This window comes from Centropristis striata, chromosome 3 (assembly GCF_030273125.1).
Source record: "Centropristis striata isolate RG_2023a ecotype Rhode Island chromosome 3, C.striata_1.0, whole genome shotgun sequence".
In the NCBI taxonomy this organism is placed as follows: Eukaryota; Metazoa; Chordata; class Actinopteri; order Perciformes; family Serranidae; genus Centropristis; species Centropristis striata.
In genome coordinates, this window is record NC_081519.1 from 7,911,495 (window position 1) to 7,937,789 (window position 26,295).

A 26,295-nucleotide genomic window follows, 5' to 3' on the forward strand; every position below is an offset into this window, starting at 1 on the left:
ACAAGACATGTTTTCAGTTATTTCACACTTTTTTGTTAAGTACATAATTCCATATGTGTTCATTCATAGTTTTGATGCTTTCAGTGAGAATCTACAATGTAAATAGTCATGAAAATAAAGAAAACGCATTGAATGAGAAGGTGTGTGTCCAAACTTTTGGCCTGTACTGTATATATATATTGTATTATTATTATTATAAGTTTAGGGAGCAACATCAGACTCTTTTGAACTTTGGTGTTGAGTCAGTTCAAAGGAACAAAAAGTTGTTTTGGTCTAATCCACTGGAAAGCAGGTGGGTTTTAAGCGGATAAATATGTGTGGGTTTCAACTGTATATATGCCACTAAGCATCAGCAAATAATCACATTCTGTTTCATTTATGTTTAAGACAACAGTCCCAACTTTTCTGGAATCATGGTTGTACTACAAGCTAACAAGACTTTGTAGTTTCTTTTTTGTAATTATTTATACAAATTTGCACTGAAATCCAACAATAAAATCCAAGTTTTACTGTCGTAAAAAGTTAGACTGATGTTATGTTTCGGTACATGCAAGTTCAGCTGAGCTTTGTAATGTGTATAAATATGTGTGTCTATAGTAATGCAATCCCTAAACAGTTCTTCGAGATATTACTGTAGTCTCTGTTTCAGTGGCTGAAGCAGGCAGATATTGTACCACATGCACAATATAGTGGACACACTGCCACCATCTGGCTCAGCCGACATGTTCAGGGCCTGTTCTGTTCAGAGGCAGGTTTGCTGAGTTATTTGGATTTATAACCTGCTAATTGGAGCAGGTTATCATTATTAATGATTGAAAGTATGAGAGATGATGGGGAGAATTTATTTTGATAAAATAAACCGATTTTTGTTATGTTTTATTACTTCCTACACTCATTTTCACTGCTCACTGCAGCAAAGGTGCCCTCATGCATTTCTTTGCAACATATCATGAAACAGATGAACAGAGAGACGCTGTTGCCATGAGATTCAGCTGCGCTGTTAGAGGGGTCAAAGGGTACAGATGTCCCCGGCCCAAGGCCCAGCGGGGACCACATGCCAGGGTCTACATTTGACTTTTAAATGGGGTCAGGTAAAACAATTTACTTATTGATTTCTATCACTGACAATTTGATTTGAAGGGGAAATCTTTCTCTGTGTTTTGAAGAAATTCACTTGCCTTTTGTGCTTTTTATTCATGTTGAGTATATGTAAGTATGCAAGTCGGAGCGTGGCCTGGAAGGAAATATAAAAATGGTTATTAGAGACCCCATCAACGCTAATGGCTAAGAACTTATTTGAAACTGCCAGTGTTGGTATTAGAGCTAAGGGTGGTAGTGGTGCTGAGGTTGGTGACCAGGTGTCCTGCTTTATGTTGGACTGCACAGCATTTTTATCCCCTGTCCAACGTACTGCAACCACTGAACTGGGTGAAGCAACATGATCTCACAGGAATCCGTGAAATAGCCACGGATTTGCTTTACTCAAAATCCGTGGAATAGCCACGGAATCACTCAAATTTCCTTGAAATTGACACGGATTTCGCTACAACGCAAGTTAATGACAGTCATATCCCGTGGCTATTCCAACATAAAAAGTGATTATGTACATTCACTGAATGAATATTTAGAAAATAAAACATATATTTCTCGCTAGAAATGTGATCAAAATCCATTTTTATGCAGAAACTAAGTCAAAATATTGATTTTTTTCACTAAAAATGAGAAAACTGTCCGCTATGTTTTTTGTTCTGACCGCCGGGACCTTGAAAGTCACGTGACTTGGAACAAACCAATAGGAAAAAATATCCATGGAATAGCCACGGGATATGACTGTCATTAACTTCCATTGTAGCGAAATCCGTGTCAGTTTCACGGAAATTTGAGTTATTCCGTGGCTATTCCACGGATTTTGAGTTAGGCGAATCCATGGCTATTTCACGGATTCCTGTGAGACCAGGTTCGGCTGAAGCCAGTGGAAGGCCATTCTCATAGTCTTTGTTGTTGTTTTGTATGATGTACTGATCTATGAATGCATTTTGAAACCCAAAGATGATTGCCATGTGGATAAGGTAACGTCAGTGGAAATAACCACATGTAGAGTTTACTACACTGTGCAGCACTACCAGTCTTACAGGTCAGCAGACTGTGGTAGTAAGCGAGCAGGAGTCATTTCTACAGACCCAGAGATTGCAAAAAAAAAACTGTCATGTAGTGCAAAAGCAGCACCAAGAATAGAAATGTTTATATATATGTTTACAGATAGATAGATATTATATAAGACATTTTAGACTCCCTCTCAGCACTGTTAACATGTCCCAAGTTGTCCCACACAAATATACTCTTAGTCCCACATTTGGCTTGTTGGGATCTGGACACCACATGCTGGAGAGGACATGGATAAGGCCCAGTTAGGGAAGATGTTGTCCCCCTGTCCATCCTTCCCAGTGACTGACCAAGTGAAGTTTTACAAATCTCTTGCCCCTGTAGAAACTCATATAGTGCACCAAATCATAAACCCTGACTATAAAATAACCACAACTTGGACTCACTTTAACAATAATGAAGTGATAAATAAAGTTTTTTGGTTCTTTCTCAATTTCAGTAGGTCAAAAAAATGGTGTCACACCGTCTGAACTCCAAGAGATCCTCCAAATGGAGATATTTGGGTAATTACTGGGGGAACCACATTCTACCAAAACTACACATACATTATTGTAATTCATGAAAAACATGCATTTGCATCACAGCATCTGTCTGTATGAAACTGATTAAAATAAACTGATTCCAGGGCCACACCTTTACAATTTAGCTTTCTTTGTAGCTCTTTCCAGCAGCACAGTGATTCAGAAAAAAACAGCACCATCCCTATTATGAATGACTCATAATTTCCATGTTCACAATACATGAATCTTAGGAATGATAAAGCGCCTGACTGGTGAATGTTAATTGGAAGCATAACAAGAATAACCCAAATATAAGATGTTATTCTGCCTCGGATACACACACTTTGTTTCCATGTTTGACTGCATCTCCACGGCTTCATTCATCACTTCATCTCTAGTAACATCAATCAAACATATTTTCAAGATATTTGAAAATATGTTGTGACAGATGCTTGTTAGTGTGGTTTGTCAAACATTTGTAAAGAATCTGTCCTTCAGGGATGTCAGGTGTTGTGGAGCTCGACCGAACAACCTCTTTGTGCTTTTTGCTTTTATGTTATTAAACACTGCGCTGGTTAATGTTCTCCCATGCCTCGGTACACCCGCTCTAAATGTGCATTTGAATTTGAGCTGATTGTTTGTGTAGGTTGCTGTAATTATGTTTTGGTAAATATGATGTGATGTGATTTTATTTCTGAGTGCGGCTGATATTTGCGCGTTCCGTATCTCTGGGTAGTTATTATTGGCAGTAGGGGCTCTCTGGGGTTAGTGCAGCGTCCTTTTGCTATTTCTGAGTGCGAATGTGGAGTCTATTTTCAAGGTTGCCATGGAAACCATTGTATTTGTGGCGGCAGCTATTGGTGCTGCCGGCCGAGCAAGACTCTGCTATTTTTGTCATGAGTCAACACCTGATACACACACACGTTTACACACTCACACACACTCAGGTGTACATGCCTGAATACAGATGGGAACAGACAGAAACACTTACACACACTTGTGTTGTTGTTTTAGCCATATATGTATATATTATATATTTACATATATGTATGTATATATATATATATTGTTTGAGAAGCGTTATGTGTTACACAAGCATGTGTATACGTTTTAGTGTTCTTCATACATCTTCACCATGACAACAGTAGTAATAACTGTCCATTAAATCTCTTCATCAAACTGCATCGCGGTATCTTATGTTTTCTGCTCTTCAGGCGTGTTTCAACTATTGACAGGAAAAGACAGGCGACTTTAGCATTAAAGCATCTTAGATTGCTACAGTGGTGGAATGTAACTAAGTACATTTACTCAAGTAGTGTACTTGAGTCCAATTTTGAGGTATCTTGTAGTTTACTTGAGTAATTCCACATGTAACTTTATACTTCTACTTCACTACATTTTAGAGGCACTACACTCCACTACATTTAGCTGCCAGCTTTAGGTACTTTTCAGGTTGAGATTTAACATGAAAAAAAGTCTGTTCTGCATAACAAGTACTTTTACTCTTGATACTTCAAGTAGATTTTGATACTGATACTTTTGCACTTTTACTGAAGTAAGTTTTGAATCCACTTGTAGTGGAGTAATATTAGTACTTTTACTGAAGTAAGGGATCTGAATACATTTTTGTGATATTTGAGAGTAAATTGTGTTTGTTAAACCAATCAGTCTGTAATCTTTATTTAAAAATATTGCATATGGATGCAGTAACTGTTGGACAAGGATTTGCTTTAGGAAGCATCCTGGTGTCTGTTTGTAGTCCATTTGTAGTCCAAGTAATATTGACCAATCAAATCTGAGGGGGTTTTGGTTGCATCAGCCCAAACAAACTGTTGAAAAATGTTTATTTAAACTGAATGGTCGACTGTTGAACACCTTGTTGCGTACGCAAGTGCACTTGTACAAGTCTCAAAACTGATGGTGCCCCAGGTGAACCACAACAATTTAGGTTTTTTGACATTTCTTTTGTTTATCCACAATCATTTGCAGATATTTGTCTATAGATAGATTAGCCAACATGTCATCTAGACCTAAAGCACTTACAAAAACTTTTGATGAAGTTGCTAATCGGACTGTAAACAATGACTTGAACAGAAGAGGAAGTCTTGGCCTGGATATGCATTATTGGTGCTCCTGAAATCTTACGGCATCAACTGAAACTTTGGCTGTTTGACCCGTTAGTAACAATGAAAAATCCCAGTCCCTATTTCTGACAAAATGCATACATATTATAAGATATCACTTTACTGCCACAAAAGACCAAGAAAAGCAAAACATCTTTATATCTGAGAAGCTGGAAACAGAAATATTATATTGCACATTTTTGATGACACAAACGATCGATTTAAAAAATATTAACCAATTCATTTTTTGTAGACTTGTTGACATATCAGCTCCAGAATGCAGTGTTATGCGTAAAGTGGTAAAATAAAACGAAATATTTTAGTTAATAGTTTGCAACACAGAAACAAGTATCTCTCTCCATTCTTCATCCATAACTGTTCCCTGATTCATGGGCTAAAAGCAACAAACTGTATAATTTCATAAGACCTCACAGTTCTCACAGCGATGTCACCAGTAGCATTATTATAATGAGGCTATTAGTGAACTACTTTAATCAATTAATTGATGAGAGCTGCTACGAACTTAAATATGCTTTTTTTTTTTTTTTTTTTAACGGTGAAAGCGGTGCAAGATGTGATTTCCATGAAATGCAAATGTTCTGTGTATTATCATTAACCTTACAAATGCAAATGGAAAACACACAGAGGACTTCGCCACTCCGCCTTGTTCCTTCAGAGGAGTATGCTTACCCATAGTAGCCCAGATTTCATTGTCCTCTGCTGACAGAGCAATGAGGTGGACTGTATATGAAAAGATCACCGTGGCAACAAGAGCCCCAGTTTGAGAAACTGGGATGGAGGAGGCTGAGGCCTGGCCCAATCAATGCCTCACCGTGGCAGTAAACCTTGTACTGGAGGGCCCTTAAATCCATGAAATTACTACCAGAATCATTACTGACTAACGCAAATAAATAATCCAAGACAAGAGCAAGAAATAAAGGATTATATATGTGGGCGAGGTTTACTGTATTGTGCACATTTATGAGTAAAGAGGTCACTCGGAGGTCATCTCTTAAATCGTTTTAGCCTCAAGAATATGTAAAACAAAACTACTAAAAGTTCACAGCCATGCTGGGGGCCATACTAGACTGTAATGCTCATTACACACCAGAAAATAATTATGGATAGATGATAAATGGAAAGATAATGTTACTATTCTAAGACCCTTGATACTAGGGAGTAAAAAAATGCCTATGTTTGGTGTGGATATTATTACCACCATCAAAATTCGAGGAACAGGCTTCTCTTTGAATTGTTAGATTTGTCTCAGATTTCAGCGTGCTTACATGCTAACCACCTGATTACATCCCTGTTACGGTCCCATCAGCATGCTAACCTGCTAGTGTTAACATATGGTTAGCATATTTGCATAACAATCAGATTTTCTTATGCTGCACGATAATGTGAAGGCTGGAACATGTGTGGCATGGTGGCACTGACTGTGAATGTGACATTTAGTGTAATCTAAACCAGCCTGGAGCGTGTTAATATGATATACGGCTGTCACAATATCAGATGTTACCTACAAGATTATTGTGGCTAAGGGAATTCACAATTACGAAATATCTATAGAAAATTTGAAATATCAGTCAAATTTATCTTTAACTTTATTTCTTTGTGCATTTTGTCTCATTGCTGGTAAATGAATAACACTTAAAATATGAGTTTAGAGAGGTAGAGAGAGTCTGTAACCACAAATGAGTGAAAAGGCGATCAGATAAACTAATAATCAAAAGATTGAAAGTTGAAAGTGTGCTGGATTATTTACATTATAATATCATATGTGTATTATTGACATGATATCTATTTATATATTTAATTTTTTTAATGACAGAATATTGGGACACCCCTAGATATCATGTTAGCATAAAGCTAAAGCTGAAAAGCATTTGGTATTTGTTTTAGTGATATCAGAATTGTTTGTAAAGTAGAGATTTTTACTTGGTATTAGAATTAGAGAGATACTTACAGATCATTCAATAGTTTTTGACAGTGTTGGAGTAACAAGGAGGATTTCATCTCTAGTAACACCCTGATAGGAAGAAAAAAAAAACATACAATGCTAAAAATTACAGCGATAACATAATATTTCCCAATCATCCTATTTATAATAATCCCACTTTCTTATGTCAGGAGGTAAAATGTGACAGTGCAGTGTGGACACTAGGACCCTGTGGAGACTGTGCAGCTCTGGTCCTGTTTCTCGCTGCCTCCTGCTCCATCTCTGCAGTCACTGTGTGAGTGGAGGGGGAAAGCAGAGAGTGAGCTGGTGTCTTTGCATGCATTTACATCAGCATCGTCTGAGAAAAACCTCTGCTGCCAAACAGCTCATGTCATCCAGGGAGGAGGTTGCACGAGGCAGATCAAGTGAAGGGAAGAGAGGCAGGCTCGTGTAGGGGGAAGTACCTCAACAGCATTCACAAGGTGCAGTGATTGATGTCCACTGTGTACCTCAGCAGTGGGAGCTACACCAGGTTTTCATCCTCAGAGACCAAAAGCAGCAGACAGCTGCATCAGGAAATACTCTGATTCAGGTACATGATGCTCTCTCTCTCACGCTCCCTGATTCTCACCACATTTTCTCGCCTGCTCTCACATTCTTCCTCTAATCTTCTGATTACATACTGGTGAGCTGAATCTAATTCAGTTGTTATGTGATATATAGAATGTGGGCCTCGCTTTTTTACAGTGGGTGTAATGTATCAATGATTAATATATAAATGAGTAGGCGGTAAGACATGACTAAACCAGGCAGTGGGGTTAAACTGAATTGGTAGTACCCCTATGTGTGATTTAGAGATGCTGCTCACTGAGGGCAAACATTCATAGATGATGAAGCAGGTAAGAGCTCAGTTTTTAGCCTCATTCGTACTGTTATCACTGCAGACAGGAGGATGAACATCCCTGGCTTTTCTCACATCTGTGGCAGAGAGCATTCAGAGCAGTGAGCCGCTAGATTTCCTTGATTTGACACATACTTATAGCAGCAGCCACCCATGTCTGTTTGTTGTCTGTAATAACTAGGCATAGTTAATATGCAGACAGCCTCTGCAACCATGCATATCCTCAAGTTCTCCATTCATAGCACTAATTTCACTCATACTAAGTGGCCAGGGCTTGTTTTCTGGCAGACGTGCTATTGTAGTACATGTGCACAAGCAAAATCATTGAATCTCTGACCTACATACCGGGGTACACATTGGCAAGGCCTTCCAGTAATCTGAGATTGTGCTTTTTTTTTGTTAGCCATACACAATCAGTTTAGACCCTGGGTATACACATTTAACCAGAGCTCTCACAGCAGGTGTTAATGTGATGGAAAAGGGCTGTCAGTTAGCATGCATTTGTGCATTGACAGGATGTGTGCTTGAAAAGTATTCATCACCCGCAGTTTCTCAGCAAAGAACTAGAATAATCCTTGAGTACTAATAAATGTTGAAAGAAGGTGGCCCAAAATCCATGCACACGTGTGTTTTGGGCATCCTGATTTCAGTTGCAAATTTGTTTAAGTGGCTCAACTCTTTGTGCATAATGATTTATGTTCAAATAATTTCAATCGTTCAGTTTTCTCAGCATGTGGCTAAAAAGGGGCCACCTGCCTTGAATAATACATACTTAATTGAGTTAATTGGTTTGAGTGCTGGCTTTGGATTACCCTATCAGTAAAATGGCCTGAGCAGAGATTTGAGAAGCTAAGGAGGATTTTCTTAAACTTCATCCTGGTGACAAAAAAAGCGACTGATTGGAAGGATTAGTTCATATGACCCACATGCAAACTCAGGTAAACACACAATAACACTTTTTCTCTCTTGTCTTTAGGGTGGGCTGTGAAAGACCGCACACATGAAGACTTTCTAAATGGACAGGAATCATAAAATCTGAAGCTCCTGACGACCGCAGCATCATCCTTGGGACTACAAGGCAGCTGTTGACCTCTTTTTCAAGCCGCTGTTTTCTGGCCTGTACTTCCTGACTTTGAAGGATGGGTGATGGGCCTGTGACTGCTCCTGCCTGCCTGCCTCATCCCACCCTTCAATGGAGCCGACGTGGAACTCCACCCACCCACCTCCACAGTTCATGTCCAACATGTCTGCCTCCTATCTGCCTGAGGGCTGGGCTCTGTCCCAGTCGCTAGCCCTGCTGGCCATGCTGCTCATGGATCTGCTGGCTGTGGTGGGTAACGTGGCTGTCATGGCGGTCATTGCTAAGGCCCCGCAGCTGCACAAGTTTGCCTTCGTCTTCCACCTGTGCGTGGTGGACCTGCTGGCGGCCCTGGTGCTGATGCCCCTTGGCATGCTCTCAAGCCGAGCCTTCTTCGGGGAGGCCCTGTGCCGGAGCTACCTCTTTCTCAGTGTGTGCCTGGTTAGTGCTGCCATCCTCTCAATCTCCGTCATCAACGTAGAGCGTTATTACTACATCATTCACCCGATGCGCTACGAAGTAAAGATGACTGTTGGCCTGGTAGCGTCAGTGCTGGTGGGGATATGGGTCAAAGCCCTGGCCTGGCCGCTGCTTGCTTGGTTCCTGCAAGGTGGAAGAACTCCTCTTCTGGAGAGTAGTGGGGTGGGGGGAGGAGGAGGTGGGGCAGTCCCATCTCCACCTGCTCAGGGTCACAGGCGCTGCTCGCTACACTGGACAGGAGGAGGGTCCAACCGCTTGGCCTTCATGGCCCTGTTTACTCTAGTGTATTTCCTGTGTCCACTACTGGTTATTCTTGTTGTGTACTGCAATATGTTCAAAGTGGCTCGGGTAGCAGCCATGCACCACGGGCCTCTGCCTACCTGGATGGACACGCCTCGTCGCCAGCGGTCAGAATCACTCAGCAGCCGCTCTACCATGGTTACCAGCTCTGGGACTGGGTCTGGGACAGGCAGAGCCACTCCGCAGCGTCCCTTTGGAGGAGGAAAGGCTGCAGCAGTGTTGGCAGCGGTAGGTGGGCAATTCCTTTGTTGCTGGCTGCCCTACTTTACTTTCCACCTGTATTCAGCACTTGCTGCCAGCCCTCCGGCCGCGCTCGCCTCTCTGGAGGAGGTGGTCACCTGGATTGGCTACTTCTGCTTCACCTCCAACCCTTTCTTCTATGGCTGTCTCAATAGACAGATCAGGGAGGAGCTGGGAAAGCATCTGCCGTGTCTGTTTCGTCGTGCCGGGGTTGAGATGGAGGAGAGACTGCCCAGCCGTGAAGGATCCATAGAGGAGAATTTCCTTCAGTTTCTTCAGGGCACCGGCTGCAACTTGGATCCTCAAAACTCTCATAGCACCTCCAGCCCTAAAGGGGAGGCCTGCTGCCCCGTGGCTCAGTCACAACCACTGGAACCAGCACAGCCCATACCTATAGATTTCCGTATCCCTGGACAAATCGCAGAGGAGACTTCAGAGTTTATTGAAACTGAGCAGGCGAAAAACAACCATATATATACAGACAATTAAGTTTATAATGTCTGAAAATAAGACTAATTTTGAAATTTTTCAGGCGTTATATCAGTGAAAACATGTTTCTCTATTTCTTCTGAAAGCTGTCTTACAGTTTGTTTAAATGACTTTAAATTGTATCTTTGAATCATTGCACTTTGCCTCATCAGATTTCATCCTTAAACAGTCATGATGATACGATTAATATGCAGTTATGTGAGATGCATTTCAAACTGTTGTTTGTGAACAGGGAAGTTACTGCTAGCTTTTAAAAATGGCAAAAATGGCCTTCAACACAACCGCTCAGCTCTGTACAGTAAATTACTTTTATGACTATTGGTGTAACTTGTTGAAGCCATTTTTAAAGATTAAAAAAACAACAACATAAAATTATATGTTGGATTCTATGAAGGTAACTGAATAGTCTTCAAAGTAAAACGTTTCAGAATAACTCTTTTGATCTTAAATGAGGGAATACGTCCTGAAACAACTGCTTGCTCTCTTTACTATTAAGAGGTGAAGATCTGCTATTGGACGAATTGCCTTTGGAGTGAAGAAATAATGTATCCACACACCACCTGATACTGCACTTGTAACTGCCAAATCAATCATTTTTGAGACTCTGGAAAGCTGATTATTTTTGAATAAATAATGTCGAAGAAGACAGCAATAAAAACAAAACAAAATGATGACTGTTACGGGATCCATTAAAGACAAAACACTACTGTCATTTCTGATTGGTAGCTGTGCTTTCATCAGTGATAATGCCGCTCGACTATAATCGATAAGGAGGCGTACATATTGTGGCCTAACTCTTGTGGAATTGCTTCAAATTGTTTACAGATAACCACCTTTATTTTTGTTTTCCTTTTTTTGGTGCTCCAAACTCATCTTTTTTTTTCCGTAAAAAGAAGTTGCGACTCACTTTAGGATCGACGTTGATTTTATCTTAAAGGACCCCCCAGCTTTCTGCCATGTGATGTATTTATCAGTGTCTTTGGATATAGATCTTTAAAATCAGTATTCTCTCGATGCACTGCATTATGTTCAGATATGATTCTATTTCTTACATTTGTTAAATGTGCTGAATTGTATGTTATGTTTAGTAAAGCTGTATAAGTTTGAGTTGTGTGTTCCACTCAGCATGCCCCATTTTTTTTTATTGGTGGATGTGTTCGTTAAGGATTTCATTACAAGGAGGCTGATGTATTCAGACATGTATGCAGTAACTGCCTTTTCTTGTTTGAGAGTTTTATCCCAGAAGGAGAATACATTCAGTTTGACCACCCTGCTAGTCAGGTTTTTAACAGTACCTCACATACAGGAGAAACAAATACATTATCTTACAGTCCTGCTCAGTTCCATGTCAAGTGTGACTCCTGCACACTTTACTCTAATGTTGCAAGGAGTTAACTAGAAATGAGGGTGCAGACTTTGCTAAGTTTTTCATGATGAGATGAAGTGGTATTTTATAGCAAACTGTTAGGGATAAATATGATCAACTAGATGTGGAATTGTCTGACTGATACGACTTTCTTACGTAACGTGGATACAGGGTTTTTAAGATATTTTTTGAGTAACGATGCCAATCCAAAATCAAATGCCTGTTGAGCTTGATATCCTCTTTTCATCACGTCTAAATATCCCAAACTGTGAATGATGTTGAACGTTTGTGTTAGGATTTTCATATGTTCAGAGATTGTTTTTTATGCTGTGATAAAAATAAAAGAACGACTTCCACTGTATTACAATGATATGAATGTGTTTTAGAAAAATACGCGGCAAAAACTTGAGTGAGAGATACTGTTGTAATAAAGAGTTTCTATGTTTGTAAAAGATTATGGATGCATTCTCATAATTTCATCGTTATGGGGCTACTGCTGGCACAATTACACCTCTCTGCTTTGCTTTGATATACAGTTCAAACACTTTGACCTTAAGGTGACATTTAAACTTCAAAAGGCCAAAGCCAGTGATATGACCTTAGATAGATAGATAGATAGATAGATAGATAGATAGATAGATAGATAGATAGATAGATAGATAGATAGATAGATAGAGAGTCTGATGCTGTGTTTCTGTTGGAAGATGCTGGTGCGCGACAGGCCTCACACCTCAACGATGGACCTCAGTCAAACCGCCCCCAGCTTCGCCAGGCTCTGCCATCCCCATGGCAATTATTACCTAGTGACATTTCTCAGTGCTGAAGTGGGCGGGAAGAGGAGCACGCTCTATTGGGAATCCAACAAGACACCCTTATCTGAGAATTCTTAAAATACATTATCTAAACTAAACCAAGGCTGACATTTTTTCCCCGGTTGTTGTTGTTATTTTTTTTCCCCCACAATATCTGGATTGCTTGTGTGGGTATCTCACACTGTAAACTGAAATAACAGTTCAGTTCAAACAATTCTGCAGTTTTTACATGTAACCCTATATGATTTTATCCTTGCGTTTAGAATTACTTTTGTAACATTGAATGTATTCCTGTGCTTTAAAAATGTAAAATGATACTGATATAATTAAGTGCTAGGCCTGTGATATATAAGTCTAGGCCTGGCCTATTATCATTCTTGTTATTAGAGCTCTCCGGACATACACATTAATACCAATTTCAGATGAAATAGTTAATCTTTGAGTTGGGATCAAAATATACCTTTTCTTGTGAATTGTGCACCAATATGAATATGCATAGGTACTCAGAGGTCTGCTTTCTTAAACAAATAATTTTATTCAATAATATTTAACATTATTATACATTATACATTCAATGTGTGTTTTTAGCCAAGAAATAAACAATGAGAAAATATAGAAAATACATAAAAATAAAACAAACAGATACATATCAGAAATACATGTCCAGTATCAATCAATTTCTGAGCATTGAAATAAAGAATAAATACAAATAAAAGAAATAGATTGTTAAAAAAAAGTTGTCATATTGGCGTATATTGAACAACATATACGGCAATATTGGTCAAATGATAAATCAGTTAGATTCTGGAAAAGGGAGTTGAGCGTTAGGCAGAACTGAAAGCACAGATGAACCATGGCCTGGAAAAAATGCAAATGCACAAGAGCCCTGAGAGGAAGTGAAAGAAGGAAGTGACACAGGAAGATCTACATATGCATGAAGATAATGCATCAGAAGATCTGGAACATTACATAAATTACCTCAATGGATGCAGTGCAAGTTAAAAGCTGCAGTAATTATCTTCCTTGCCACTAGGAGACAGTGGAACTACATGAAAACAAAACACTGACATATTGTCATTTTGGCAAGCTACTATGATGAAAACAAACAATTACCACATTTTAATATTAAACATGGAACATGTTTTGGAGTTGTATCTTTGGCCACTATAAGGCCTTGGGCCTTTGTGAAGAGCACATTATGTTCTTAGTCATTTGGGCTAAAGTAGTCAAGGCAAGATTTGGAGTCAGATAAACATTTTTGGGAGTTTCTGAATGGCAATACATTCTTCTGCCACTCAATTTATATTTCAGTTGTAATCAATATTGATCTTTTCCTGTGAGGGCAAAAGTGTCACTGAACAAACCCTAAAACTCCAGATGTTTCCTGCCGCCCGTTATCATGAAGAAATGAAAGCAGATGAACAAACCTGCATGAGGAGTGGAAGAAAAACAAAATTATTTCTTAGTTTTCACCAACTTTCCAGGCTATAGTTCTTTCAACATCAGCAGATATTGTATAATACATAATACATAAATACATATAATACATAAATAATGTGATTTGTAATTCAGTGATCTTTGAGTATACTTTTCAACAATATGTTGCTTTTTTAAAGCCTCATATTATATGGAATAAAGAGAGAAATCCTTGTACTGTACCAGTAAATATATATCTAAATTAACATCACATCATGATCATTACATAATAGGATTATCATACCTTTTAAGAGTTGTTTTTTATGAGGGTCAATGTTGTAATTGATTGTTAGACTTCCTTTTTGAAAGCTCTGAGTCAGTCAAAACTGTTGTACTATATGTGTTTCCATTGTTACTTTAAAGTCAGTCTTCCAGTTTGTTTTGCTTATAGTCTGTCTGGATGTTGCGTCAATGGAATATACGAATTATAACATATAAGGCTTTTTATAATTAATGCACTTTTTAAAAACTGGTGTATTTTGTTGCATTAACAAGTGGGGTTCGATCATAGAGTCTATGGCTCCAATCAGTGGTAGTGTATTTAGATACAACTTTGAGCTCCGTATACTTTATGAGAGTATTTCCATTTTATGATAGGCTACTTTCTTAATCTTCTTGATACATTTTAGAGGGAAATATTAAAATTTTCACTTCCCTACTTTTATTTGACACTACATACATAACAGGTAAATTGTTAAAAAATTGTAATAAGCCTAATTAAATAAAATGTATTGTTATGCAGTAAATTAAACTAGCCAACAGGTATTAAGAATAACTAATAATGAAGCCAACCTTCTGGCTGATGGTCTTGCTTGTTGAAGTAGGTCAAAAAGAGCCATTTGTATTAAATTCAGACTGTCGTAACCAGTTAAACACTAAATGCAGCTGCTTTAAGCAGAACTTGTGGTGTAAAAAATGTTATTATTAATTTTTTACGGCAACTTGAAAATAAAGAATTTACGAAAATAATAATAAAATATGACATTATTACTATAAGTTGTTATTATTTTACTGGCTGTTATAAGCAGAAAAATGTATTTAAAATAGGGCTTGTGGAGAAAAAACAACAACCTTAGGACGACATTTTTTGTGTGTGTGTGTGTCAGCATTTTAGGCGACCTTTGACCTCTGGATTGACCGTTGAACCGTTGGACACTATCAAAGCGGTCGGCTCCTTTAAAACATCGTCCTTCTTTTGAGGAAACTGCGTTTCACGTCAAAACAAAAACCCAGCTACTCGGATAAAGGTGAAGAGTTGCTCAGGTAACTATTTGCTAGCTTTATTTCTTAATTTCTTCCGTTTGTGTAAGGTATAACATGAGTGACACTAACTGCTTTTCACCGACGAGAAGCAACTGACTGATGCGAACGTTAATTTAAAGCTATCAGACGTTAAACTACCGTTAGTGGAGTTCTGTTACTGTGGTAACGTTAAGGTAGCGAAAAGCACTTTTTAGCCTACTTTTTTTTCAGTAAACTTCAGCAAAGTTAATCATATCTAAGTGATAACCTTGCTGCCCAGGTTTCAGTGTAACTGATAGCTTATCAGCTTGCTAGCTAACCTGGTTTATTTATTGTCAGTTTATAACATGCTGTGCTGTGCTGCTGTGTGTTTTCTGCAGGACATTTCCTGGCTTGTGTAACCGTCTGCTGCTGCTCCCAGCTGCTCTTCAACAATGTCAGGTGGTAAGCAAGCTGTGACACAGTGCAGACATACAGTGTGTTATTCAACACAAGCTGAGGCTGATGGGAATGTCATTAGTAACCAGTGGTGGAAAAGTATTCAGATCCCTTACTTAACCCTCTGGAGTCCATCTATTTATTGAAAATACACTGAACATGTTTTATTTACAGTAATAACTTTATTTATATAACAGACAAGCTGAGAAAGCCAGTTGAACGTGCAATTATAGGAGCTTTCACACAGTGTGCCATTTATGTTTCTAGACCATTTTTAAAATGTGAATTTCTTTCTACAATGAAACTATTACTATTTTTAATTTACATGCAAATAGACTATTCTATAGTTTCATTATTTATTATTTTTTCTGCTGTTTTTGTGTGTATACATAGTAAAAAAAAGTTATTATTATTGATGCATTTATGTAAGCAGTTTTTTTTTAGTTTTTTTCAAGGTTGGGCTCATTTTAACAAATCAATATACTGAATGAGGTTTAATTTAAAAAAATCTAATCACTTTAAATTCATCAGGTTTTTCATGTTAAATCTTGACATGAAAAGTAAATAAGGCAGTCTGCTAAATGTAATGGAGTAAAAGTACAATGTTACATAAAATGGAAATACTCAAGTAAAGTACACATACCTCAAAAAATTGTACTTAAGTAAATGTACTAAGTTACATTCCACCATTGTTAGTAACCTTATGTCAGTTTAATATATGGGATGTTTAGCTTCCAAATTATAAAGGCAACTGCTTCACCTGAAACAGCTTAACTTTTTTTCCAGTAAGTCAGAGGTTTTTGTTTGGTACATTATGTTTTTTAGAGGCCATGCAACAACTATAGTGGCTTGTACATCCAGTGACACAGACTTTAAAGGTAGGGTGAAGACTAGAGTACTGACGCCAGCTTCAGTTATACAGCCCAAAATCACAAATTTACCTCTTCAGGGCTTAACAATGTATAACATAGAGCTGGGTGATATGGCAATTTATTGTTTTTCAATGGATTCATATAGTAATGACATATATCATGATATTATACAGTTACACAGGCTAAATTGATGATAACAAGCATTTCATGCTCACTGAAATTTCTCACAGAATATGATCTATGTATATCTATTTTCATTTACTTATTTTTTCTCTATACATTTCCTTGAAACGTTGATGTTCATTTTGGGCTAAAGGTATTTAATCCACACTCGTGAATACAGCATTTACCATGTATATTTCATATTAATAATTTATTCACTAAATTACCAAAAAACATGCTATAGGTCGAGATATGAAATGACTATCAGAGGGGAAAATATTTTGGCCTGTATGGATTACATACAGGGAAAACTGAGCAAGAAGATGGGTGAAAAGATTTGAAGTTACATTTTGTGTTTATGGCAGACACAGCCCTTCTCATCAGTGAAAGCTGGGGTTCACCTGAGAGAAATGTATTCAATTCCGGAGACATTTTCAGTAAAAAAAAAAGATTTAAAAAATGTATAAAATTTGCTTGATAGATTTTGAAACTAGTTCAACATTTTTGTATGTCATGACTCAAGCAATGAAATGAGGACTATTCATTTTATATGGAATGACAATCCAGCATTCACAAGTATAGTTCATTTTGACTGACATGACATAAGCAAATTATATTGTTACAAAACAGCAGAGCGTTGTATGAAAGCAATTGATGCATGTCCAAAAGCATTTGTAATTTGTTGGAAGGAATGACAAACTGCTACTATGATGTGCACAAATGACTAAATGTTGTGGAGGTTGAACTAACTGTTGTGCAAGTGTTAATAGTGATGTGAGAAATGCACCACTGCGACTGAGAAAAACTGTAAATATGTCTATTTTATTAATGAAACACATTGTGAGACATGCTTTAACATGAATGTATACATTTATGTTGGCAGCTAAAGAAAGTTTCCTTTGTTTCACCGTCATCATATTACAGTTGGCAATCTTACATAGTCACAAATAGATATATTACCTCATCATCATGCATCCTACAAACAGCTGTGTTTAAAAAAAGAAAAGAAAAATAGTGTTAAAAGTAACTTGCATTCTTTCTCACGTTTCCAAAACAAATGGAAAGTTTTCTCATGCTTAAGTTTGGCAACATCAGCCTTTTGAATGCAAAGTGTACTCAACCTGATTAAAGAAATTAATGCTTTGTTAAGTTATGATAGATTCGGTTTTACATTATATATTTTCTATGAAAGGCTATATGTAGAAAGAGAGAACCCTGTTTTTTTGTGTTTGGCCTCAGCAAACAAAATGCTGAAATCCATGAGCTTTGCTCTGAAGGAGTGGGGAAAAAATCCCCAAGCAGCCAGTGATATGCACAGTGGTCTCATTTTTAGCAAAAGGGTGTGTAGACTGACAGCTTAACCAAACAGAGAGGCAAAGAGAAAACCAGCTAAGGAAAAACAAGAGCCAGCAGGCTAACATAACTGACTGCTGTTTTCAGGTAAGGCTTTTGGCTTTAGCAAAATGTGTGACATAGTCATGGGGTTAGTTATGCATGGGGGTCAGATTTTTGTTTCAGATAAAAGTAGGCCTCTGTTTTTTACCCTTTGCTGCTGCTGCTGCTGCACCAGATGGTGAGCGTCAGCACAAAACTGGGTCAGATTTCAGAAAAGGCTCGAGACACCCAGAAACAAGATTTGACAGAAAGATTGAGTTTGATTGTTAAACTATGTCTGCAGGTCTGTTTTCAGTCTTCAGACAGAGTGAACAGGCTCTAATGAACAGGCTTGTGATTGTCTTTGTTGTAGCCAAATCCCACAAAATAACTTCTAGAGTCTATTTCACTTTTAGAGATCGGTGTGATAGGTTTTTGTGTTTTGGGGTTTGGTTTCAGGCACAGTTTGATTCCTAAATATCTGATCCACATTTAATCCATTATTATCAATATTTTAATTCATTCTAAGAGGAAATTGAACATTTTGTTCGGAGTTGATCAAGTTCAGTCTCTGCTGTAATACCAGAGGCCAGTTTACTTCCAAAACCTGTTATTGCAATGTCATTTCAGTTGTGTTCTGAAGTGTAATTAGAGGATGGTGGTCGAGGAGACAGCTATATTTGAAATTAATCTCTATACCCTGAAAACTGTGCTCCATACTGTTATGTACAGAGAGTAAAAGTGATCACATTTACTAAATTATCAGTATGCTGCATTCAAATTATGGCCAACCTCCTTAATGCTGTTTTCATTGTTTATGTAAGCAAAATGTTTGCTGTTTAGTTTCTGTACAATTTGATAAACTAAAGCTGCTTGAACAGCTATGTGCTCCAAAGGGACAAACATGTATTTGTATTTAACTGCATAAAATGTTCATACCACTAGATGGGGTTATTTACTCTTTTTGTGGAGCTCTCTTGCTCTGACTACTTTGTCAAGAGATGCAATCCCCAAGTTCCGAAATACACTCTGTGGCCAATGTTACATAATCAATTGTCAATAGTGTCATCCAGCATCAGTAATATGCAGTAGATGTGATGCAGTTGTTTTGAATTAATTCACCTTTGGCATTAAAATTAATCTTATTGCGCCTAAGACTGAGGAAAAAGTTCATTTTAAAAGACAAATTATGCATTTTTGTGTGATGATCAACAGATTTTTAATAAGGACTTTCAAGGAGTTGAGTTACTGTGCATACAGTATTAGGGTCAATAATGCAAAGTTTTGGTAAAAATACTAACCAACAATGAACTGCTTCATTTGTTATTTGTTTGCTGGCTTGTGGACGCTTGTGTGGTTACTACACTTATAATAAAAGTGGAATAATTAACGCTACTACACTGCAGGAAGCACATGAAACAAAGTTGTGTGGCTACTTCTCACAGGTAGCTTGACTAGCCGGCTTGGCATTGGTTGTCCCTATTTATAATACATCATGCCAGGCGGGCTTTGCTGTGTGTGATTATGCGGTGTGACTCCCCTCTGAATTTTCCAGTAAAGAAGATTGTGAGTTCATTAGTCAGCTTACACTCTAAGCTGGTTTCTGGGCTTATCCATTCTGACCAGCCTCTATACTTTTTTACTTTTTTTTTTTATTCACTTGCCTTTCATCTGGATCTCTTTCTCTCGGTTGAACACACATTCTCATGATATCTAATTGCTATTTTTAGCTGAGTAGAAAAACTTTTGTCCTTCACTCACCTTGGTGCTCAGCTAGCAGGGTGCTGTCGGGCTCCATGCTTGCTGGCTGTCATGCTAGCTACACACTTTGATCTCAATGCCTTCCTCTATGGCTGTTTTTCCTTGCATCGGCTATAGGAAGCTCATTCCCTGGTTGCTAGGGCAACCAAGGAGGATGGCCCACAGCAGCAGCAAAGGGAGCCTTGGGCTGCCTTTCAGCTCGTCGCTTTGCGGCATGCCTGCTGACCTGCTGCTGGCTAGGAGGAGGAGTCAGCTCTGCAGAGGAGCTTCTCCCGGCCCAGTATGGGTCCTGCCACCCCACTGCCCCACCGTGAGACAGAGCTCCAGCGTCAGAGCTCCTCTCTCCCTCTGCTGGCCACTGCGCAGCTCTGACTCTCTCTGCTCCACTAGTAACAGGAGCACAGGCGGCAAGATGTCATCCTCTTCCTCCAACTCGTCCTCCAACAACGATGGACAAGGGAAGCCTAAACCTAAATCCCCGTTTCGCAAGAGGGGGAGTCTGCAGAGTACCACCATTCCTGGTGAGTGTGGGTGGGAGGGGGTCCCATAGAAGGAATGAATGAACTCTCAGCTCGTAAATGAATGAGAAGTGAGCAAATTACACAGATGCTTGTGCAGTGGCTTTTAAGAGTCCATGCTGGTCACCAGGAGCTATCAAGAGGGAAACTGAGTTTTCTGTGGGGGAGAGCACTGCAACTCTAGTTAGTTGCTATATTTTGTTTTGTGTTGTTGAGACCTTGATTTAATGTGTTTCAAGCTTGGACTGATGTTGTAATTAGTATTCAGCATGCACGCTGCTTTGTGTGGGTAAGGGTTAGGGTTAGTAATGCATTTTACTACCAAGGATATTTTAACTAAACTATGGCTGAAATTGAGTTAATCTACTGTCTTTATATTTAATTAATTGTTTAGTTGTTTTAAATGTCAAAATATGGACAGAAGCACATTGCATACTGTAAGTGCTGCAGACACTGTTATTGGTGATGCAATAATCAAGAATTTTTTTTGGCATTTTGAGTTGATAAATTATCTTAAGTTTCAGGGCAACACGATGTAGTGATTAGCACTTTTGCCTGACAGCAAGAGGGTCACAGATTCAAATCTGGCTTGAGGCTCTTCTCTGTGTAGTTTGCATGTTCTCCCTGGTTCAGCAACCTGTCCAGGGTGTACCCCACCTCTTGCCCAATCTAAGCCCCCCACGACTCGAGTTTGGATTCTTTTTTTATTTGGATTAATAAAAACACTATAATTCAACTAAACCTAAACACATAATATGGATCTGACTCTGCTTTTAGTGTGTTTACTTTAATATCGTGCAAGCAGATGAAAGAACATTCGATTGTACTATAGGAAGCACCTTTTGACAGCAATTCTCATAGCTAGCTGTTATGCGGGTTGCCTACCCAAACAGATATGCACCCAACATTACAATAATTATTTTCTTTCCCAGGGTTGACCCACTGAACATCGTGAAACACTGGAACAAAATTTTTATTTTAAAACATGTATTTTACTTTTCTGCATATTAAAGATAAACTTTTTTTAATATGAAGGCTGAGATATTCTCTGTATGTATATAAGATCTCTGTATTGTTAAGCAATGGCCAGTTCTTAATGGGCCACTTGCCCTCCCCTTGAAGCTACAACCGTTAATCATGTGTCTACTGGCTTCTCCTTATCTCATTAGCCTGGGCTGGCAGAGCAGTGGGCTTGTTTTATCTCACAACTGCACTTCACTCCCTGACATGACCCTCCCTAAATGTTTGGCCAAAATTTCATGATCCTTGTTTAGGAAAATACACAGTGACTATGTAGAAAAAACAAAACATTATTATATCATATTGTTTTTGTAACCACTGCTGAACATTACAACATAGCTGTGTGATAACTCTAATGGTCTTTAATTGAGTTTTAATTAGTGTATTTTATCTTTAATTATGGATAATGACCCCTGTACTTTTAAAACAAAATTTGACGAATTGCAACAAAGTTGTAGGTAGTGCAGTTGTTTGGATTCTTTCTTGCTTTATAACAGTTAAACTTAGATTAAATCAGTTCAATATAAGATGCTATTTGACATTGATATTTTATTATGACTTTGTCACCACAGGCCTATATGTTACTAGAACATGGATAGTTTTGATAAGTAATTCGTTTTACATTATTGTGAATTCATAAAATAAAAATAATTAAGAACTGAAGGCGTGTTAGTTTCATTAACTTTTTAGTGTTATGGGATACAGGCTGAATGATGATAGCTCTGCTACCTTTGAAGTTGATGCTAACTGGTCTCTGTGGGGATAAACTAGAAAGTTAGACCAGCAGTGTATCTATGAGTCAATTAAATGTTAATATTGATTTAATTTGAAGCTACTTACACAGTGTGCCATAGCACAGCACAAATGTTGAATGTATGGAGGGATGCTGCAGCAGATATCAAGTAGTAACTCATGTTGACACACACAGTGCTGTATTTGCTGAGGAAGCCTGTCTTTGCTGCAGTAATAAATAACTTAGAGGTCTCTCCATCCATGCAGTCATTTAAGTCCTCTCAATTAGCCGCTTGGCTGAGCCCTCTGCACTCCCAGTCTGTCATAAGAGCCACATGTAGGGCACCCATTATAGCACTTCCATCTGACCACACCAGTCTGTTAGCCCTCGTGATGCCAAGTAGCTGCTGCAGAAAAATCTACTCTAGCTGCAACTTGAACAGTTGGTGTTAAATTCATGTCATGAACTGAAGCGTTCCGTATTTCCTGTGTTACTTTTTGAAGCAACCTCAGAAATAGCTCGGCTCCACAGCATCTTTCCTTGAATTCTTTTTTGAGGTTTAGTTTGTTTTTAAATAGATTATTATCTCCTGCACTACTGCACACTTGAAACAGTTCTCTTATGTAAGTGGTGGTGTTGATTTGCTGGTGGAAACATTGATTACTCAGTCAGTTTTCTCAGCTGCAGGAATCTGTCTCTGCCTGCAGGCTCTCCCACTGGATCCTCATTGCATCACATGAAGCAGAATATGTAATATCCTAGCTTTGCAGCCAGAGCCACAGTATGTGACGTGATGTATAGAGGCTATTAAAGCATCTCTCAGAGAGGTGGAGGGAATTCCTCTTTCTGGCATGAGTCACTGCTGCGCTTTCTGTTTGTGATCTGATCTCATACAGCTCTTACCTTGATCTTAACTGACTTACTGGCTTCAAAGACAGTGAAGTGGGGTCAGGGGGCCCTCCATGGCACTCTGTCAGGGGGTCCGTGAAAAGTTTTCAGATTCAGAAGGCAATAGGGAATATTTTAATCTTCAATAGTTTAGAGATTACTATCAAATCTAAAACGATGCACAAATGTTGAATGCAGGTCCAATATCTTTCCAGTACATTTCTCTTGTGTTGTTCTTAATGGGGTCCCTGGTGTATTCTCTATCTTGTAAGGGACTTTTATTGCATTGTATAAATTTGAGCCACATAGTTTTGGCTCTGCATCCTGTTGTGATCACCTACGTGAGTTCTGTCTCCTTACACTTACGATTGATTGGTTTGAATACAGCTGTGTGTCTGACATCAGTATGTTGTTGATTTGGCCAGAACAGTTGTAAGGCCTGGCGGCTAAGGGTCTTTTTTCATGTGGTTGGGGGGTTGTGGGAGCGGTGTTCCTTTCAAGTTGTGTTGTCACTGCATTACATTGCAAAGATTATTTTGTGGATTTCTTAAAGTGGATTTCTGTGCTCTGGCATGTTTGGATACAAAGTCTATGTGCACTGTCAGCTCCACAGTAATCTACATGCCTCCCACTCACTATACATTGTGCTCCATGCTGCAGTTGACTGGTTACTGTGCTCCCTCCACCACTCCAGCCTCTCCCTGTTCTGGTTGATTATTTATCAGAAATACTGTTCCTGTCATGGCATGTCTCTGCGGGCTCCTATCTTAAATGCATGTATATTCTATGTCTCATGACTTACCTCGCCATGTGGACTTTTTACCGTTGTGCCTGAGGGGGCTTTCCCCACTGAATTATCAAGTAGTTGCCCTATGGATTTTTTACTTGCACAATCACCCCACCCACAACACTCCACCCCCGGCAGCCCTTGCCCCACACTAGAGAGAAACTTATGACATGAGGAGCCTGCTCAGGGCCCAATAACCTCACAGTTGTAGTTGTGGGTGTTAAAGCAAATTGTAGGTGCTACCCACTCCTTCTGAAGAGGTGTCAGTGGAATTAGTTCTTCACTACCAAGAGGCAAAGCAGAACATCTGTGTCACTGCACAATGGAATATGTTATTGTGAAACTGTAAAATTGAAAGCAGTGAGTAAACCAGTGAAGACACATTTGCGACTAAAAGCAACTAAAAGGTATGACAAATTACTTTCATATCACATCATTTAACAGATGATTTGCAAACCCAATTAGGCATGTGCTTGATATGGAAATGTTATTTTGGTGAAAGAAATGTGTGAATATTTAGAACATCTTCTGTGAACTGCTTTTAGTAGCACAGTACAGTTGTGTAACTTTTCAATATCCCCACTAGAGGGAGTCTTGGCATAATTTTCCTTTGTAATTTCAGACCATCAGTTTTGAACAAGTGGCTGGTTGTCAGTGTCTCGGCTCTTTGACATAAGTGAGAACCAGTTTGCTCTGTGTTTGGGTGGAAAATTCCAGGGCTTTCTTCTGCTATGAATAGCTCAGTTGCTTCCCATATAACAGAGGAAGTGTGTCAGTCCTGCAAAAGGGATTTCACAGCACCAGGAACCAATGCATGGAAAGCTGCAACAGGTGGGCCTGTTGTTGCTGGGGGCAAGTAGACTAGCAAAGCCACAATATCTGTCATTTTAATCATCACCACAACATAAACAGACACACACACTCACATGTTCAGAAAAGCTAGACCTGACATCATGCCACTGGACACACCATGTCTCAGTGGGGTGATTTGCAGCACTTGTACACATTGTTATGATGGGTTGTATTTCACTGTTGAGGTACAGTTAAGCATGCTGCTTTGGTCTGTCTCTGCTCTCAGCCTGGTTCCTAATAAAGATCTGTTTTCATCTAATCCTGCTCATTGATCACAGATGAACCAGCGTCAGCTGATGTTTGGTCCCTGACTGGATTTTTATTGTCCTGTGACCTCAGGGAGTCAGTGAATCGCTCGCCCACCACTCCCGTGGTCACTTAATGATCTCCACTAATACAAACACCCATACAGTTTCTCATCACAAACTCATCATGGTTTACTGCTCATCTGTGAATTTTAAGAGTAAATTATTCTTGGAGATTGGGGGGAGATGTTGGCTCTAAATCAATAGATAATATGAACTGTCAAATTTTTATATAACCATTGGTTCAGTCAGACTGAATGTTCAGCCAGATTGTTTGGACACCCTTCCTGCCTTTATTATTATTATTATTATTATTATTATTTGTTTTTTTGGTAATGGGATGGGAAAGGAGTTAAAAATCCAATCCCAATTTTGTATGTTATGTGTTTACAAATACCAACCAACAATTTCAACATATTACAAATTTTTTGGCTTTCTGTATGTTGTTCACATATTCTCTCTATATGTTATATGCCAGCTGACGTAAACTTTTTAGCATTTATAGTATGCTGTCATTTCAGTGTTTTTTAAACAAACAAGATGGTAAACAAAAGCAAGAATAGTGAGTGTGAGTCTGTATGTTAGCTCATAGAAACAGGTTGTGTGTTATCAGAAGCCCCCTCACTTAGCCATCTCTATGATGCAACAGTCTTTTTATTGCCTTTGGCTTTTATCCCCTACACACCTTTCACTTAACCTTTCAATGTCCGAGCAGCGCTAAGTACAGTGTGCTACATGTTGACAGTGTCAAGTGACACAGTGCTCCTCTTTGCTATATTCAGATACGGTGAGAGCTGCTCTGTGAGAGGTGGCAAGAGGTTTGGTGACCGGACAGGGCTCTGGATAATCACAGAGGATTGGAGGAGAGTGTGTACTTGTGTGTACGTTAGTGTTTATACACAGTGGCTGTGTATGTGTACATGTATGTGTGTGTGTGTGTGTATACAGTCAGTGTTTTTGTATTTGTGTCTGATGGGCTGCAGGGAGGATTTATTGTTTTGAGAACTTTCCTGATGGACTCAGGAAGAGAGATACACAGCATCAGTCTGAATGCTAAGAGCCATGAGTATTTTGTTGGAGTATTTGTTTTATTCTCATGGGAATTTCTGTGCAGGGTAAGGGATTAGGTTTGTTGACAAGGGCCTTAACAATAATGCTGTCCCTCGTGTTCCTGTGGGAGAAAAGGGAGACAAAAATGGTGCACAGCGACTCCCACATACTCCGTTGATTGGTGTCTTGGGAAACAACAGAGGTAATGGAAGAAAACCTCAAGCTGGGGCTGGAAAAGACTCTAAACCTCAGGCTGCCTTCGAGAAATGTGATTTAAAGAAAGTGGACATTTACAATGTGTGGCTTCTAGCAAAAAAAGCTTCTCCGCTTGCTCTGATTTTGTTGTTGTAAGCAAGTAATGTCATCAATGACAAAACACATACTCTTCATCATAATTCATCCTCAATAAGGTGTGCAAACTCT

General features: G+C 38.9%; 3 protein-coding genes across 4 annotated transcripts in view; 2 read left to right on the plus strand and 1 right to left on the minus strand.

Annotated features, from left to right (window-relative positions):
• Positions 1-26,295, minus strand: part of eps8l3a (EPS8-like 3a) — a 188,079-nt gene that overhangs the window by 128,808 nt on the left and 32,976 nt on the right. The gene's annotated exons all lie outside the window — the stretch shown is intronic.
• LOC131967338 (G-protein coupled receptor 61-like) lies at positions 7,168-12,028 on the plus strand. The gene is made up of 2 exons (XM_059328635.1): positions 7,168-7,320; positions 8,606-12,028. Exon 2 carries the CDS (start codon positions 8,822-8,824, stop codon positions 10,214-10,216), a length of 1,395 nt encoding a protein of 464 aa, XP_059184618.1. The 5' UTR covers positions 7,168-7,320; positions 8,606-8,821; the 3' UTR covers positions 10,217-12,028.
• LOC131967174 (AMP deaminase 2-like) overlaps positions 14,977-26,295 on the plus strand; it is a 34,524-nt gene continuing 23,205 nt past the window's right edge. The window contains exons 1-2 of one of the 2 annotated variants that reach the window (XM_059328623.1): positions 14,977-15,133; positions 15,493-15,556. In XM_059328623.1, coding sequence (XP_059184606.1) covers positions 15,547-15,556 — 10 coding nt within the window. In that variant the 5' untranslated portion in view covers positions 14,977-15,133; positions 15,493-15,546. Of the gene's footprint in view, positions 15,134-15,492; positions 15,557-19,380; positions 20,241-26,295 lie in introns of those variants that run through there. The other variant, XM_059328622.1, reaches the window with a different exon arrangement.

Excerpts from the sequence above, each read along its gene's own strand:
- LOC131967338 (XM_059328635.1), top strand. The coding sequence starts at position 8,822 with ATGGAGCCGACGTGGAACTCCACCCACCCACCTCCACAGTTCATGTCC.